Source organism: Cucumis melo, chromosome 8 (genome assembly GCF_025177605.1).
Source record: "Cucumis melo cultivar AY chromosome 8, USDA_Cmelo_AY_1.0, whole genome shotgun sequence".
NCBI classification, from domain to species: Eukaryota; Viridiplantae; Streptophyta; class Magnoliopsida; order Cucurbitales; family Cucurbitaceae; genus Cucumis; species Cucumis melo.
The window spans coordinates 16277069-16294665 of NC_066864.1; the positions used below are offsets into that span (position 1 = coordinate 16277069).

Below are 17597 nucleotides of genomic sequence, written 5' to 3' on the forward strand. Positions count from 1 at the left end.
CTTGACGTTTTAAAAACGTCAAGTAATATTGATTCAATTCTTGACGTTTTAAAACGTCAAGAATTTTAATGAAAAGACAGAGAGGAGTAATTTTAAATTTTCTTGACATTTTTAAAACGTCAAGTAAGAGGATTTTCCTTGACATTTCAGAAACGTCAAGAATTACTAAATAATTGAAAAAAAAAATAAAAAAAAAACCTAAACCCCCAATTTTCGCTTTCTTCCAACCTAAACCTCCCTCACACGCCTCTCACTCCCATCCTCTCGCAAAGACGGACGACCCACGCCCCCACACTGTGCCGAACTTTCGAAGAACCCCTTCGACGAAAACCCCTCCGGCAAAGAGCCCTTCCTTGGAATAACCCCTCCGCTGTAGAACGCTGTCGACCCGACTCCTCTGCTGAAGAACTCGAAGAACCACGACCCCTCCGCCGAAGAACTTGAAGAATGTCGTCGACCCACGACCCCTGCGTCGAAAAACGTCGAAGAACGCCTCTGCCGAAGAACCCCTCCGCCGAATCAAGGGGCTGTATTATACAAAATTGGAGAGAATTGAAGCAGGGCTAAGAAGAGCAGGAGCCGGCATTAGAGAAGCTAAGTTCCTTAATCAAACACAAAATCCTGACTTCGTTCCTTCTTGTCCAATCTATTGGAATTCTAAAGCATTCCACAGGTTAAATTTCAATTTTTTGTTTCTTAATTTTGTTCACAAGTTATGAACTTTTGAATTTGTTTTTCTTTCTAACAATACTGGATTAAAAATTGTTGACCAAAATTTGATGTTGATGCAATTTATTTTGTTTTTTTTATGACACAGGATGACAAGTGTTAAGGGGTGACATCCTAGCTTTTTTTTGTTTCTTCATCTAGTTTTGAATTCTATTTTTTCTTTCTTGTATTATGCATTTTCGAACGTTTAACCTGAGCAATGTTTAGGCTTAACCATTATTTTGTATTTATCACAAGTTTGATTGATTTCTTTACAATATTTGTGTGTTATCATGTATATATCAAATTAGGAAAAATTCAATTTTCTGTGTTGTTGTACGTAGGTAATGGAGGTTGATTCATCAAAAGAGAATGCGGATATGCAAGGTCATACTACAAGGGCTGATGGTGGGTGAGGTACTAGTTTCACTATTTTCTTTTCCCTCTGATGTATTCTTTCTCTTATTAGAACTGCATTCTTCTAATAAGAGAGAATGTAGGATCCTTGATTACAAAGCCATGATTATAGTTCGCTTATGTTTTATGTTAGGATCCTTGATTTGAGACTACTCTAACTCTTGACGAAGACTAAATTGCTCATTACTTTGAGCTTTGAATTTGATGTAAATAATCTAAGCCGTTAGTGTTTTGTAACTGTGGCTCACACTTCCACTGCCGCATTGCACTCTACACACCAAATCAGAAACCAAACAAAATCTATGGGTGAATCAGTCGGGTTCTTCACTTCTATGGGTGAACAAAGAAATCAGAGATGGAGAAGAAGTCAAAGTTGAATGAATGGTAGGAAAAAAACATTTTTTTTCTTCATGAGGCAAATGAAAATGACATTAGAGAAATTAAAGGCTGTGAGGTGAAGATGAGGTTTAGAAATGTGGGAAGTCTTTTTTCTAATTAGCTTCAAGAAATTGTCTCTCTCAAGTATCTGATAACATTCATTCTTATGTAGCTTTTATATATTATGTTATTGATTTTTTTTTTTTTTTTTGTTGATTATTACACTTTGTTGGTTGATAAACCTTCATTTTGCACGCAGGAGAAAAATAATTGAAAAGGAAAAAGGATTTGAAGAAAGCTTTGAAGCTGCAGGTAAAAGCTTGGTATTACATATATATCCTAAAAGAAATGAAAATAATAAAAATAAATATTATTGTTATTATTTGGGTTTATAAATAATATTGGAATACTTAAAACTGAAAAGAAAAAGAAAAAAGAAAAAGGTTTTCATCTTCCACTCATTAAAGTTAAATTAAAGGTTTAAGTAGTTAATTTTTTAAGATTTAACCTTGAAACTTTTCTCAATCAAGGTTGAATTGGTTTCAACCTTAAATTTTGGATAAGTTAAATTAGAAAATTTTAGATACTAGCCATTGCTAAATTTTATTAATTATTAATATTAAATTTTTTTCCTTATTGTTTAAGATTTGTCTATTGGAAAGCTTTGACTGTGATAGATAGGGAATAAACGTTTAACTAATCTCAAGCTAAGAGATTATACTATTGGACCCTCAAACTTAAAAAAATTAAGAGCTTGCATGTATTTTTCATTATGCATTGATGTAGTTAAAATACATAGTGTGTTGATGTTGATGACTGATATTATGTTAATGATGATGACTGATATGTTTATGATGTTTATGATACATGATATATTAATCACATGCTTAAAGACGTTAATTATGATTAATATTCATGTCATGTTTATGATGTTTATGATGATGTTACATGCTTTTGGACTGTGGTGTGTCTGTTAATTTTATTTGTTGAGCTTTTTACCCCACCTATATTGTGGTCCTATCTATGGGGTCACTCACACTATAAGGGGTGTTCCTACGGGATCACTCACACAATTTAGAGGTGTACCTATGGATCACATGCATGGTTAGGGAATAGTTTTACTATGTATACGGGGTCACTTGCACGATAATGGGTGTTCTGACAAGACCACTCACACAATAAGGGGTGTACCTACGTATTTACACACATGTTTATGGAGTGTACACCTACGATCACTCGCATGATAAGAGGTGTTCGTACAGTCTCACTCGCCAAGGTGTGCTCCATTGGACACACGAGACTATCATTATGTTTTTAACAGGAAGTTAACAGATCACCTAACGGGACTAATAATGGATCCCTTACTGGGTATATTTATATACTCACGCTTTTCTATGTTTAATATTTCAGGTAAAGGTAGATGATCTGAAAAGCTGGCGAGAGACAGGAAGGGTTCATGATATGTCATATGGAAACTCAGTTTTGGCTCTATGTCTATGTATCAATTTTCAATATTTTGGTTTTAGAAAAAACTTATTTAAAGTTTTGTTTCATTTGTTTATCTTTATTTCTTAAAAGAATTTTTAGAATCTATGGGTCACGTTTTCAAATTATTTTTGTTTGTTTTGTCGATTTTATGTCTTCGACCATTTTAGTTAAACTTTAAATTTTATAAAGATTTTTAGTTTTCCCTTTTCAAAAAAGTTCAAAGTGTTAACTGTCTTTGAGTAATGAACTTAGCTCAATTTGAAAGTTCGGGTCATTACAACATTCTCATTTCCTATTTTTTGTTTTTTGTTTTATGTTTTATGTTTCTTGCTCTCTGTTTTGCGTTCTTTATTTCTTCTTTTCTAAAAACAAGAAATGAGACTATGTTTGAAAACTATTCTCGTTTCCTTAAAAAAAAATAGAAATAGAAATTTGTTTAGTGATCATTTCTTGTTTCTTGTGTTATTTTTTCTGACAATTTCACTTTTTATTTTTTTGTTTAAATATAATTTAATTATGTAAAAAATAATATATATATATATATATATAATTCATTGAAATATGAAAAAAAATAATAATAATAATCAAATATTAATATTATCGATACACATAAATCTAGTTACAAAATTAATAACTATAATACAATAGTTTTTATCAATCATATGTTGTTAAAATTTGATTTTAAATATTAATTATCATTCGATTTGTTTCTCTTAAATAATGTTGATTCAAATTCAACTCAATTATATTATTATGTAAATATTGTGGTGGTAAAATATTAAACATAACCTAAAAGATTATCTTAATAAAATAAATTATATAATATAAAATTCTAATTAATTTCAATGATACTAAAAATAACAAATTTAAATTTAAAATAACATATAAGCAAAAGTTTAGATTTGAAAATTAAAACTGAGAAAATATTTAAATAAACATATTTGCAACTTAAATTTGAAATTTCAAAATGACCAAAATAATATATAAATTTAAATGTTAGATAGCTTAAATTTTAAAATTAAATTAAACATATAAATATAAAATATAAAATAAATATAGCTAAATAAAAAAAAGAAATATTGAAATTAGATCTAAACTTTGAAAATCAAATAATATAGTAATCTAAATATTGTAATTTTAAAATTTAAAATTAAATTAGCATATAATAATAAAAAAATTAAGAGAAGAAAAAAATAAAAAACAAATTAAAAAATATTAAACATATATATGAAAAATCAATAAAGAAAGGAAAAAGATAGATTAAGAAATATAAACATATAAATATGAAAAATTAATAAAGGAAGAAAAACTAAATCAAGAAATATTAAACATATAAATATTAAAAATTAATGAAGAAAAAAATAAAACAAATATAAGAAATGTAAAAAAAAAAAAGAAAAAAAAAGAAAAGAAAAGAAATATATAAAAAAACATCATCAAAGTTGGGAATTCAACCTCAGGCCAAAAGTGTATATGAACGTGTCTTCTCACCAATAAGCCAACTAGAGATTTTAAAATATAAAAAAAAATAGAATCAAATAAAATGGAAAAGAATTGAGAAAAACTATTTTCTATACTTTCTCTATTTTTGCCTAATTTTAGATATGCTACTTAAAATTTAGGAAAGAAATGAGAATGATTATCGAACATATTTGTTTCTTAAAAAAATGAGAAACAAAAATAGAAAATTTGAACATTATCAAACAGACCATTAGAGACCAATAATGATTTTTAGCCTAAATATATGTATATACATATATGGATGCATACATACATATACATATATATATACATATACATATATATACGTATATGGATGCATACATACATATACATATATATATATATATATATATATATATATATATATATATATATATATATATATATATACATACATATATATATATATACATACATATATATACATGTACATACATATATATACATGTACATACATATATATATACATGTATATACATATATAGATGAAAAGTTGTACAATGTTGTAAATGAGAATGGCTTCTTTATCATTTAAAAACAACATTTAAAAATTTAATCCAAACATAATAACTCAAACATATGTACATACATATATAGATGAAAAGTTGTACAATGTTGTAAATGAGAATGGCTTCTTTATCATTTAAAAAAAATATTTAAAAATTTAATCCAAACATAATAACTCAAACATGTTGTATTTGAAAAAAGTTAAATTTACTGTGTAATAGCAAAAGTGAGAGAAATTCAAAAACTTGAAATTCCAAGCTTCTTTGACTCAATATAATAATTCCAAATCAGGAACGGTTTATTAAAAAGAAAAAAAAATATTTTCTTACTCCAAATGAACCTTTCGAACATGCTTCTTAAGATCCACTCTAAAAACATTTTAGTTCAAACTATACTTAATACTTCGATTATACTCCAATTAGATGATAAGAAAAAACGTATGGGCCAAGAAATAGAGACATGCCAGTGGTTGGAAGGGAAATTGTCAAAAAAATAAAATAAAAGAGGGAATTCATAGAAAAGCATATTTATTATGACATGTAGAGAATTAGATTACAACATTAATGACAGATGTTGGTTGCTGCAATACACCCTTAAATTTAAATTTATGGCCTCCACCATACACATTCATTGCTCAAATCCTAATTAAATTCTTCCTCCTTACTACCACCTCTCTCTCTCCAATTATTAAATGATATGGTCGCATTGATAATAATGAAATTTGAACATAACAACATTCACTTAAACTTGAATTTCAATGTTCCATCTATACATTTCCTCCGTCGGGATAGGAATTTCGAAGGTGACTAACCCTGTGACCTCGTCGTACACAAAGTCGACATCGACCTTGTCCACACTGCATTTCAGAGGACGTTGGGACGAGTATAGACCAAACCTTCTGCATCCTCGGGCTTTCATGGTGATAGTAGCTGTCGGAGGTCGATCATTGGGGAGAGAACATGTTAGCTCAGAAGCAACTTCACCATCGAACTCTGGTATTGGTTCGACCACTTGGACATTAACTTGCTCGACAGCACCACCGGTGTTGAACATGTCAAGTAGACCAATTGGTGCAAATGAGATGTTCGATGCGATGTCCTAAACACAAAAGAACATTATAGTGGATGCACAAAACCAGTTGATAAAGAAAGAAGAAAACAAAGAATGGAGTGAAAGAGGTACACACCTTCAGAGGAGAAATATGGAAAAGATCATATTCCAAGACTTTGAGGGTAACTGGAACTGAAGCACCTTTTGGCAATCGAATCAAATCCCCTGAAAAACAAATCAATTTCCTTTCGTTAGAATTTGTTTTCCTATTTCTAACACAAGAAAACCCATCATGAATCTTGGTTTTAAAGAGTGATATCCAAGTGTACCTGATCGATAGGCATAAACAATAGTATCACCCTTCCAATCGGCACCTGCAACTTGCGAAATAGCATCAACATCAGCTGCACGGACAGACGTAGTGAGTGTACCCGGAGACTCGTCGTGAATGCGAGTTTTCTTTGTGATCCTGCACCAACCGGCACCTTGGCAATTGAATACTCCAACAACACCAGAACATTTGTTCATATTCCAAATTTTGAGCAGGCTGCAAAAGGAGAAAAACAATTGATTATCAACAACAGTCTACAATGAGAGGCGAATAGAATAGACAACAATGCCAAATAAGTGAATTTACAACAAACCTGGTGCCATCTCTAGCTGGATCGTTGAACAAAGAGTCACGTGTCGGTCGGCCAGGTAACTGAGCACGAAGAACTGATCCATCGGGAAGGACTAGTTTCTTCAACAGGTCAAAGTTGTGGTTACCTGGTTTGTCACTGTGATAAATTGTACAAAGTCAGGTAATTCCTATTATCATATACTTTAAAAGCAGACAAACATGCCATGGACATAAACTACCTGACATAAATTGCACATCCGCCAATTGCACGAGCAGCACCGTGATACTCTGCTGTCGGATGTAAACTCTAAAAACAAAGCAAAGATTGCATACGTTAGTTTGTGTGTAAGGGTTGAATAGCTCACCTCCATACTTTCTAGTTTCTCTTCCTCCTATGGCCAAACACACTATTCATGTGGTTGTTGTATTCATGTTTAGACATGCCAGTTTGAAAAATACCAACCCTCACTAAAATGTGTTATCTATGGGATGGGTTATCTATATCGACAATTCATATTGACCAACAATGTCCACTAAGTTAATGAAATCAGAACAAGAGAGAGTGAACACAAGTGGAAAAAGTTCTCACATGGAACATATCCCAGTCAGGCTGCATGAACTCTCCAAGGAAAAGAGAATTGTAAGCCACAGAAGAAATATGAATGGTGTGGGAGGCAGGATCACGAGGGTAATAGTCATCAGAAGCTCTCACGACCGCAGTCTGTTTGGCACTGTAGAGACTGTCAGTGTTGTGGCACATACAAGCAATGCATCCATTGTCAGAAAAGTTACGAGCAATCGAAGCTTCAAGAGCCTGATGGTAGCTACGAGTAAGTGTAACCCTGCCACCATGACCAGCACCGAGGGTTTCAATAATGTTTTGCACATCAACCTTTACGCCATCGATACCACAGGAAGCCAAGTAGGAATGAAGCTCATTATAGAAATTAAAGACTTTCTTTGGATGCACAAGGCCAATGCCATGAACAGCCAAGCTGTCTACAACTATGTCTGGTTGGTTGCCCAACATACCCGGTGACTGGACCGGGTACGCCAAAGCGGAATCATAATGCTCCATGCCTGGACTTGCTGGTTTCACACCACCCCAATATCCAGCCAAAGCATGCCATGCATACACAAATCTGCATTATATATGGGTTAGAATTAGAAATTTTCCTTGAAAGATAAATTGTAATATATCTAATTCAAGTTTGTAACCCAAAAGAAAGTTGAATCTGTTTACTTTAGGAATTGAAACACTTACTTTACTTTGTGTTGTTTCTTGGCATCATCAACAACCACCTTTAGGCCTGGGACCTGATCATAGTTATTCCCATTTTTCTGAAACTTATGATTTTCTTTTATTCCAGACAGCCTACTTGCAAACCTATAAAAAAAAAGTGTCATCAAGTGATTAAGCAATCAATTTCTTGAATGATTGAATCTAACACGATTCATAATGTAGAGAACACATGATATAAAGAAAAAGTTCTCAATCCATCTGGTAGCAGATGGAAATATGCCAGATATCTTAAATCTAATATTGGGATAGTTGAGGAAACCTATTGTTATAGGGAACTTTTAGCTTAAGAGACAAAAGATGAAGGTAGCATATAATATGGGAGATGTACAACAATTCCATAAGTTGTACAACTCTGTCCTTGAGTTCTAATACGGGAGATGTACACAAGGCTAATAATATAGAAGTATTAGAAGGATCACATAATTTATACATTTTCATTATTCCCCACCATAAAACGGCCCAGTACTAAACTAAGATGATCACAGGTCATTACAAACGGCCCCAATTTAGACTCAGCAAGATATGCTCATAAGTTTAATACAAAAATAACAATGAAATTGGTTAATAAGAGGAAAGTGACTTACTGTGCTCCCTCTTGTACAACACAATCAGCATCTTTTGGTTTGGCTTCTATCTGTTGCCAACCATCATCTATGATTAAGAACTTTGGAGGTGCCCCTCCCTCTGAAAGGCTGCAAACATCACAATGTTAGAAATTCAATTTAATCTTTTTAAAAAAATAAAAGATTAGTATTAAACATCATCGATACAGAAGTATTAAGATGAAACAATGGAACTGCTATATCTCAACAACAAATTTTATCACCTTTTGAGACCTTCCACAACACCCTCAGCAGTGACATCAGTGTAAAAAGCATCCCAAGTACACCAACCAAACCAGTCAAGGAAGGAAGGTAACTGAAAAAGACAATGCAACACAATTGAGACTCTAAAATGAGTAAAGCTTAGTTAACATTATAGTTGTCAAAACAAAATTTTCTCATACCTTTTTCTTCTCTCTATGTAGAAAAGTTTGCGTATGCTTTTCAACAGCCCTGTCATCATCATTTAAATTTTAATGAAGTTAGCACAGGTACCCATCATGATCAAGTTAACATTACACGTGTTTGAAAAGGCAAAAACCCAAGTGTATACTCGAAGATATTAGGAGCAAAGATGTGAATCTTAATTTGGAAACTTACTTCACTGCTTGAGTGATAACTTCAAAGGGATTTGTCCCAGCATGCATATAGACAAGAGAAAGTCCTTGGTTGGTCTCAACAGTGTTATCTCCTGCAAAACCAATTCAAACACCAACAAAAACAAGTCGTTTCGTTTCTATGGAACTTGATTCCTTCCTATATTCTCCTCCAAGTGCTATTAAACTCCATTAATTTGATTCATTCCAGTGATGGTAATTAAAAGATTTCTCCAGCAAGGTTGGTTCACATTAGTGACATCTCCACCCCAACAGATTAACTATCTTCTTCATTACCGACCACCAGGATGGAACTATGGAAAGAAGTGATGGGCCAAATAAATAGGACAGCAGGGTGTGTGTGCATCCTACAGCAGATGATAATTGTCTGATCATGATTCTACTCACCACTCTCGAGGCAAATCTCCATCTCATTCTTTTCATTTCCTTGCAGGGCAGCACGGAACTGGCCCTCAAGGAGAGGAAGGAAGACGGTGTAGATGGTCGAAGAATTATCAGGATCCTCTCCATCGTTACCCTTGCTCTCCATCAGCAGGAACTGTGTCTCGAAAGGGATGTCTCTCCCAGATGTTCCCATTCTTTGGGTCATCCACCATAACTTGAAACGGAAACAACATAGGAAGCGAGTACCCCTGATACGAGATGAGAGGCAAATTAGAATATCTCATAATCATCCAGTTCATTCAATTAATTCATCTCGACAAAAATCGTACGATTTAGAAATCAACCCAACTCAAGGATCAAAGAGAATTCAAACCCATACGGTAATTGACAAAAGTAAATCTTCGCCAGCTATTATATAGAATGGTAAATTCCAATCACTTGCCATTTGTCGTTTTATTTTTGTTTATACTGTAAATTTTGAAATCCTACCAAGAGGGTTTTTACTTTTACTTACTCTAAAACACCGACTGGGAAAACATGTAGACTTTTACTGTTCGAAGCAGTGGCACCAATGAAAGCGCCAGCAACGAGTCCAAGGCCAGATCCTGGGGTCAGCACAATGTTGTCAGGAACCCCAGTCAGTATGGTCTTCCCGTGAACCACCAAGTTGCCATCGTTGACAGAAATTTTCGGTGTGACCGTCATGTTTAAGCACCGAACAGTTGCTGAGCAAAATTAAAACAAACAAAAAAAAACATTATCAACCAATCAGAAAGCGTAGAAACAAAATATTAAAAATATATCAAATAAAAGTTTAAGCTATTATAAACAAGAAATTCGGACGATAAAATCGAGATCTCCTCTTTGTTGGACATCCACTAACATCAACCTAAGCGTTTGAACTTCGGAAGAAAACCTAAGTTTCTATGATTAGTGCGAAATCCTATGTTTTCCGGATGAAGAGAACCATATGACTTCCATGGGGGAGAAGAAATCCACCTCAATAGCTGTAAAGAAGCTGGCCTTGGCATTTTTTTTTTCCCAAACCACGGGGAAATCAAGTAGACTAGAAATGATAGGAGTAAATACAACCGTACCAATGTTGGGGAAAGGAAAGTAAGAGATCAGATTCAGTTAATTAAGATATAATAAAGTGAAATTAAGACCAATTATTACCCTTTTTGGAGTTCTGGATTCATTGTTTAGCATCAACTTATATTCTTCAAGTAGAAGAGAGAAAAATCAAACTGGTTTACGACAATCAAACAGTCAACAATTGAGAAATATAATTCTCAATTAATTGAAAGAATTCACGAATTTAAGCTCTATTTCGGAATATATTAGCATAATAAAAAAATCTAGAAAAAAAAAAAGAAAAAGAAAAAAGAGTTGTAGTTAGTTACCAAATTTTTTTTTTTTTTACATTTGTAAGAGAATATTATATTTGAAATAATATGGGAGAGAGAATACAAGTGGAAGGAATATATGAGAGAAAAAGGTCAACAAAGACGAAGGGAAAGAAAAAGAAGACACGGATTTCTTTTTTTTTTTTTCTTCACCTCCGTGTGAAGGGAAACGACTAAAGCTTGCTTGTTTTCTCCGATTTCCCAACCGTGAAGGAAAAATATATATATACATATATATTAAAAAATGATTTTAGAAAATATTACACGGAATATTCATTGATACAAGCAAATTGATAAGAGAGAAAAACACTAAAATTCACCTTTGGAAGAAAGTGACGCCAAAATGTAGAAAGAGCAATACAGATACGGAAAATAGAATCAAGGAGCCGTCAAAGTTCAATTGAATCTCTCCAACTCATCGATTTTCATACCTAATTATTAATAATTCCGTGTTTTCTCTTTCGAATTAGTTTTAAGCTAGATTTGTTAATTCACTCCACTGCCATCAACACGCGTAATCGTTCATGTTCTGATTATGTCCATGGATAATCAAAACTAAAAACCAAAAAATCATCGTCATCAGCAAGGAACCAAGAGGAAACGAAGAGGCGGAGAGGAAAGTAGATCTGAGCCAAGATCCAAGAAGGGGATCCTTGCATAGATCCAACTCACAGTAACTACTCTCAGGAGGCCGAAGCTCGATCCGAACAAACAAAGTCAGAATCAAACGTAGAACCCCCAGTTCATAAATAAAAGATCAACACCAACAAATTTACGTCCATAGTTTTGAAATCCCTCAAAATCTGAACAGAGCATGAACAGCGAATTTCTTCGCAAAACCGTTCCGACTCCGTATGTTCAATCAACACTACAGGAAGGCAGAAATTCGAAACAAACAAAAAAGGGGAAAACACAACACCAAAAACTCGAACAGAAGTCTCACCGGTTAGGTACTAGGAAGAGAGATTCCGGTCTCCTGGCCGGAAGCTGAGAAGAAGGCTGAAGAAGAAGAAGAAGAAGAAGAAGAAGAAGAAGAGCGTTCCTATGAAAGGAATGCTATGAAAAGAGAAAAGAGAAAGAGGAATGAATGAAGAAGCACAGAACGGCCTCTTGAGAATGAAATGATGTTCTCACACAGAAAACACACGATGGAGTGAGTTGAGGAAGAAGAAGATGGCGGTATTTATACGGGTTGGAGCGTTAAAGTTCGAGCAACTTCTAGGCTACAACACATCAGATCATGACACGTGGATATTAGTTTTTATCTTTTATTTAATTAATTCCCCTCTCTTTTGTTATTTACTAATTATTTCCAACTCAGAATCTTTACATGCAAATGTCTTATTTTTACTCTTTTTTTTTTTTTTTTCTTCTTTTCTTTTCTTTCTTTTTTTTTTTCAACTTGGGGGTGCAACTCGTTTGTTTTTTATTTTTTATTACTAAATTTAATTATTTATCCGATCGACAGGTAAAAATAAATGTAACTATATATATCATTTACTTTTGAAATTACAATGTGAGGATTCATTTGTATTTTATTTTGTTTTATCATATTGATGCATCTTGATGTGTTGAGACAAAGAAGATTGGGGTTAGCTTGTAGGTACGTATTTTAAGAGATTCGAATGCTCAAGTTGTGCTGGTTTTCTCCAAGGTATTATGGCGAAAGACTTTGGATGTGTTTTCTGCACAACCACTTGGCCTTCTCACCGGATTAAAGTTCATGGTTTGCGTAATGTTGTGTGTGTGTTGAATCTGATTTGCAGCTACTAATCAATGCTCTCATCAACAATCTTGTCTCTAAATCTTCATTTAATGATCATTTTGGATGAAATAATTAGTGAGTGGCTTGAAGTTGTACACAGTTCGAAGAAATCTGGTTTATCCCTCGCTCTTGTAATTCAACTGCTCATTTTTAGCAAGTTGGGAGTATCTAGTGAGGATGGGGTGACTCGTTTTTGGCTTCCTCCTTATATTTCTTTGGAGAAAAGTCCAAAGATGTCTCCCATTCCATGTTTGTTCTCATTAATATTGGATGTTTTTCATATTCTCAAACACACAGAGAAAAAAGAATAAATAAAATAAAAATAAAACCGAACCACAATGCTACATTTATCTCCATCTAATTTTCAAACTCAAGCTTCCAGAGAATCCATGATGCCATTCTCCGTTTTGGCTTATATAGTACTTACATTAACTTATTGCATACCAACTACTTAGATTAACTTATTGCATACAAACCACTCTTGTTATGCATCTCTCCATTCTTGGGTTTTATGTTCTAAAATTCATTATCTTTGAATGTTAATTAAACTATTTTATTATTCATTAGAGTTGTTATTGGATTTCGTTTAATAATTTGTTATTGAATAAAAAATTTATTTCTTAGAAACTCTGAATTCAATCAACTAAGGTTTATTGATCATAGCACGAATATTTAAACTCTATGTAATGATATAAATGTAAATCAAGTTTAAGTAGACAGTCTAAACGGTATAAAGTATAAGAATAAGGTTGAGCACTTTATTCTAAAGACAGTATGAATCAATTGAGGTAACTTGATTGCAAAGATGAAGGCAACTTAATAACACTAACACAATAAATCACCTCCCATTTTGAGGGTAAGATTAGGTGAATAGTTAGGAACATAGGTGCAAAATGGAACTCACTCTTACTCACTTCTAGAAGGTTGCTCCCTTGAATGTTGATTTCAGGTTCTGAACAATGCCTCTACCCCTCTCATCGCTCCGAGAAGGATTCGATTTAATAGTTAGACCATAAACCAATTGTTCATTAGATGATCAATTGAGGCTTAAGGAACAAGATGGTAATATCAAAAATGGTATTTTTAACCTAGCTGAAATTACGAACAATTTGTGAATGATTGACTCAATTATTAATCATGGTTATATCAAGTAGATATAAATATATCAACAGTGAGGAGAATGCAGCTGCGTGCTATGGTGGATAGTCCTATTAGTTAATAAATGTTGATTAGTTGGGTTAAAAGAGTTTAACCAGTTAATCTTGGACCATTCGAGCTCATGACTTACAGATCCATTATTAGATTCCTCACGGGCTCCTTATAACAAAATTAAACCTTAGAACAATGTGATCAATAAATTTAAATGGTTCAAATTGAATAAGTCCTTAGTAATATTCAATATAATTAACAATTACAAATTGGAAGAGAAATTATATTTATATATAATATTTAAATATCGAAAATTCGAATAAGAATTTGAATTTTGGTCAATCGAATTGATCGGCAATATTCATGCGGAAAATAATAATATAATTAGGAAAATTTTCATAAATATAACAAACTACTAAAATATTTATGGCTCGCGTAACAAAAATCATAAAGTTAGTCATCTTGTAAATAGTTCAGGTTTGTCTTTCCATCTTTCTTATTCTCTCTGCGATTTTTTTATCATCTTTCTTTTTTTCGCTACGATTTCTTTCCATCTTTCTTATTTTCCTTTTCTTTTTTTACGTCGTTTAGATTTGGGTAACCAAATTTGAGTTCTTTTTATCATCTTTCTTCTTTTTCTCTTTTTTTTTTCCGATCTTCCTCTCTTTTTTTATGTTGTTTAGATTTGGGTAACCAAATCTAATTTATTTCTATCGTCTTTATTCTTTTTTCGCTACGTGCATCGTCTTTCCTCTTTTCCTCCTCTTTTTTACGTTGTTTAGATTAGGGTAACCAAATCTAAAAGATGGTGTATAAAGAATCTTGAAAAAATCAATTAGCAAATCTAGATAATCGTGTACCATATTTAAAAGAAAAATTGTTTAAATTTGGGGTAGCCAAATCTAAACGATAGTGTAGTCAAATCTAAACGACTAAATCTAAACGATTGTATAACCAAATCTAAATGATCGTGTAACCCAATTAATTAAATGATCGTGTAACCAAATTAAACGATAGAATTGAAAAAATAAATCGTTTAGATTTGGATATCCAAACCTAAACAAAAAAAACTAAACGATCGTGTACCAATTAATAGCCAAATCTAAACAATCGTGTAGCAAATATATTACGCGTGTTACCAAATATATTACGCGCGTTGTTGAGGGACATTTTTGGTATTTTCTATTGTGGACTTGTGGGCCTATGGGTTTTTTTCCATTTTTAGAATTATTCTATACAATGTAAATATTTTGATGCTTTCTTATATTTTTTTTAAAAGACCCCATATAATTAATTAAATAGTTTAGTTAATTATTTATTTAATTAAAATATTTTTATATCAATTAATTAGATTAATTAATGTTGAAATTATTTCAATTAAATAAAATGTTCAAAGTTTGGATTTTGAAAGTGGACTAAATTAGTGGAGATTTCCATCAATGAGTTGAATGATGATTATTAAGCTTATGTAGCTTGATGAGTTGCTAATCTCTCAAAACTTTATCAATTCCAATTTATTTATATTCCTAAGTGTTAAATTAATATGTGATATTAGTTTGCATGAAGCTTGGCTATACATATACATGAAGATTAATTGTGTTAAAATGGTGATGAATCTTGTGAAATTGGCTAAAAAATCACTTGTGTGTATGACTATATCTCTCACCCTAATATTCTATCAAATTGATAAAAAATTTGATCCTACATCAAGTTCTAAAACTAGAGGACAGTGTGGAGAAGATATTGTTGGTGGTCCTTGGTGAATACGTGATTAACATCAACGACAATCTAAGGTGAAGTATGTGTTTCAAATTCTATTTTAATTTTGAGCTTGCGTTATAGCATTTTTAATCCATCAACTTGATGTATAATTAGGATTATATTTGATCCAATTGCTTTCTCTACATAATTATATATACTTTTTCACGAACAACATGGTTAAACCTAAAAAGGCTTTACCAACCATGAAATTTGAAAAGTAAACCAAAGGACCCCAAATTATAAAAAAAAAAAAAAAATCAGCAATATATATGTATGTATGGTATATATTGTGATTTTGTTCAATTTTAGGGTTAACCTCCTTGTTAGAAAAGTGAATGCATTGAGAGTTTTAAGCTTGGAAATTGTCTAAGTCCTACCTTTCTTATATTGCAATTAAAAAGACTTCTTCTTTTCAAATCATATTTTCGTTTAAGTTGTCAGTGAGCCTTAGGTGAATTATATGAGTGTTACTGCATAACAAATTAACATCAAGAAGTCAGAACAAACTTTTAAAGTTGTATTGAGAAGGGAGCTTAATTAAAGCTTGAAAATAAAAAACCTTGTATCTAGAGATGACAGGATATCACACTTAGGTAACGAGCCTAATTAAGTATATATTGAGAACATCTCATGTAAAGTTTGGAGAATCATTATTCTAGAAATGGAAGGATCTCAAACTTCAAGAGAGACAGCTAAGTTGTAACTAAGAATAAGTGGTACTTGAATCGCCAAATAGATAGTCTATTAGATAAGTATTTTGCTATAATTGTTAAACTCTCTGTATAGTGAATTTCTTTCTACTGGGTAGACAGTCTACTGTCTTATGTGATATTGCACCGAATTAGCACTACAAGAAAATGGAGGTTTGCCAACGCACAAAGACATCTAGAGATATATGAAAAAGCATCAGAAAATCCTCTTCCGACGCATAAATCTGCGTCGGGATTAGAGTCAAAAAAATGAGTGGGGGAGGATCTCCTGATACACAAAATATAGCGTAGAGAGATCCCTTGACGTCTTCTAAAGCACAAAATAAAGCATTGGGAGATCCTATATTTTTTTGCAAAACTGAGAACGAGATCAAGCAAAAGAATGGAAAAATTAACAATGTTAAGGCAAAATTAGAAGTAGGATTTAGAATTTTAGAGCAAAAATCTAACTTAAATAAATAACTAATCGAAAGAGATAGGGACAACGGTGGCACCGGATCGGAAGGGAGGACGGAGAACATAAAGAACAATAACAATAAATCAATAACAACATAATCAACACAATAAAAATAAAATTTACACAACCAACAATAAATCGGCCACAACAAAATGAACATAGTTTAGCTTACTGTTGGCGAGGGGTTTGACGATGAAGACCAGACAAACGATGAAGTTTGGCTTACCGTTGACAAGGGGCGACGGGCGAATATGAGACAGAACGACGGAGTTTGACGAGAAGACTGGAGGGTGGTCAACAATGGGAATTTTCTTCATCTTTCAGAAGTCTGAAATCTTTCTCTTTCTCTTGTTTTTCGATTGTCTTTTAGATCTGGAAAACATATATGAAAAATTAGTTTTAAAGGGAAACTCCCGACGCCGTTATGCATGGCGTCGGGAGAAGTTAAATATATTTTAAAAAATTATTAACTTCTCATAACGTCGTTATGTATGGTGTCGGGAGAAGTTAAATATATTAAAAAAAATTAAGAACTTCTACTGACGTCAAATATATTTAAAAAAAGATTATTTAAGTTAGGAGAAATTGTATAATAACCACGAAGAATAATAATCAAGGAACTATTTCTAAATGCCTCCAAAGCAATATAATGATTATCAAATTGCACCTAGATATCCTACTCTTGAATTATAAAGAACAAATAAAATGAACTATTTTGGTAATGGGTATTGATTGTTTTTTCCATTTTTAAAATGTATAATATATGAGTG

General features: G+C 32.5%; 1 protein-coding gene and 1 long non-coding RNA gene across 5 annotated transcripts; one reads left to right on the plus strand and one right to left on the minus strand.

Annotated features, from left to right (window-relative positions):
- The first annotated feature begins 240 nt into the window (after positions 1-240).
- Positions 241-3049, plus strand: LOC103499515 (uncharacterized). Of its 2 annotated transcripts, XR_539835.3 has the most exons (5): positions 241-673; positions 1053-1125; positions 1259-1509; positions 1763-1815; positions 2914-3049. It is a non-coding gene; the product is annotated as an uncharacterized LOC103499515 (long non-coding RNA). The 2 variants fall into 2 exon arrangements; XR_007822886.1 differs by having other exon boundaries at positions 1259-1815.
- A 2462-nt stretch (positions 3050-5511) lies between these two features.
- LOC103499514 (probable galactinol--sucrose galactosyltransferase 2) lies at positions 5512-12151 on the minus strand. 3 transcript variants are annotated; one of them, XM_008462536.2, is made up of 14 exons: positions 11929-12151; positions 10094-10304; positions 9583-9827; positions 9179-9269; positions 8983-9031; positions 8803-8894; positions 8561-8668; positions 7938-8060; positions 7263-7815; positions 6913-6980; positions 6696-6830; positions 6381-6598; positions 6188-6276; positions 5512-6099 (listed from the first exon to the last, which is right to left on the minus strand). In XM_008462536.2, exons 2-14 carry the CDS (start codon positions 10282-10284, stop codon positions 5743-5745), a joined length of 2319 nt encoding a protein of 772 aa, XP_008460758.2. In that variant the 5' UTR covers positions 10285-10304; positions 11929-12151; the 3' UTR covers positions 5512-5742.
- Positions 12152-17597: the final 5446 nt, after the last annotated feature.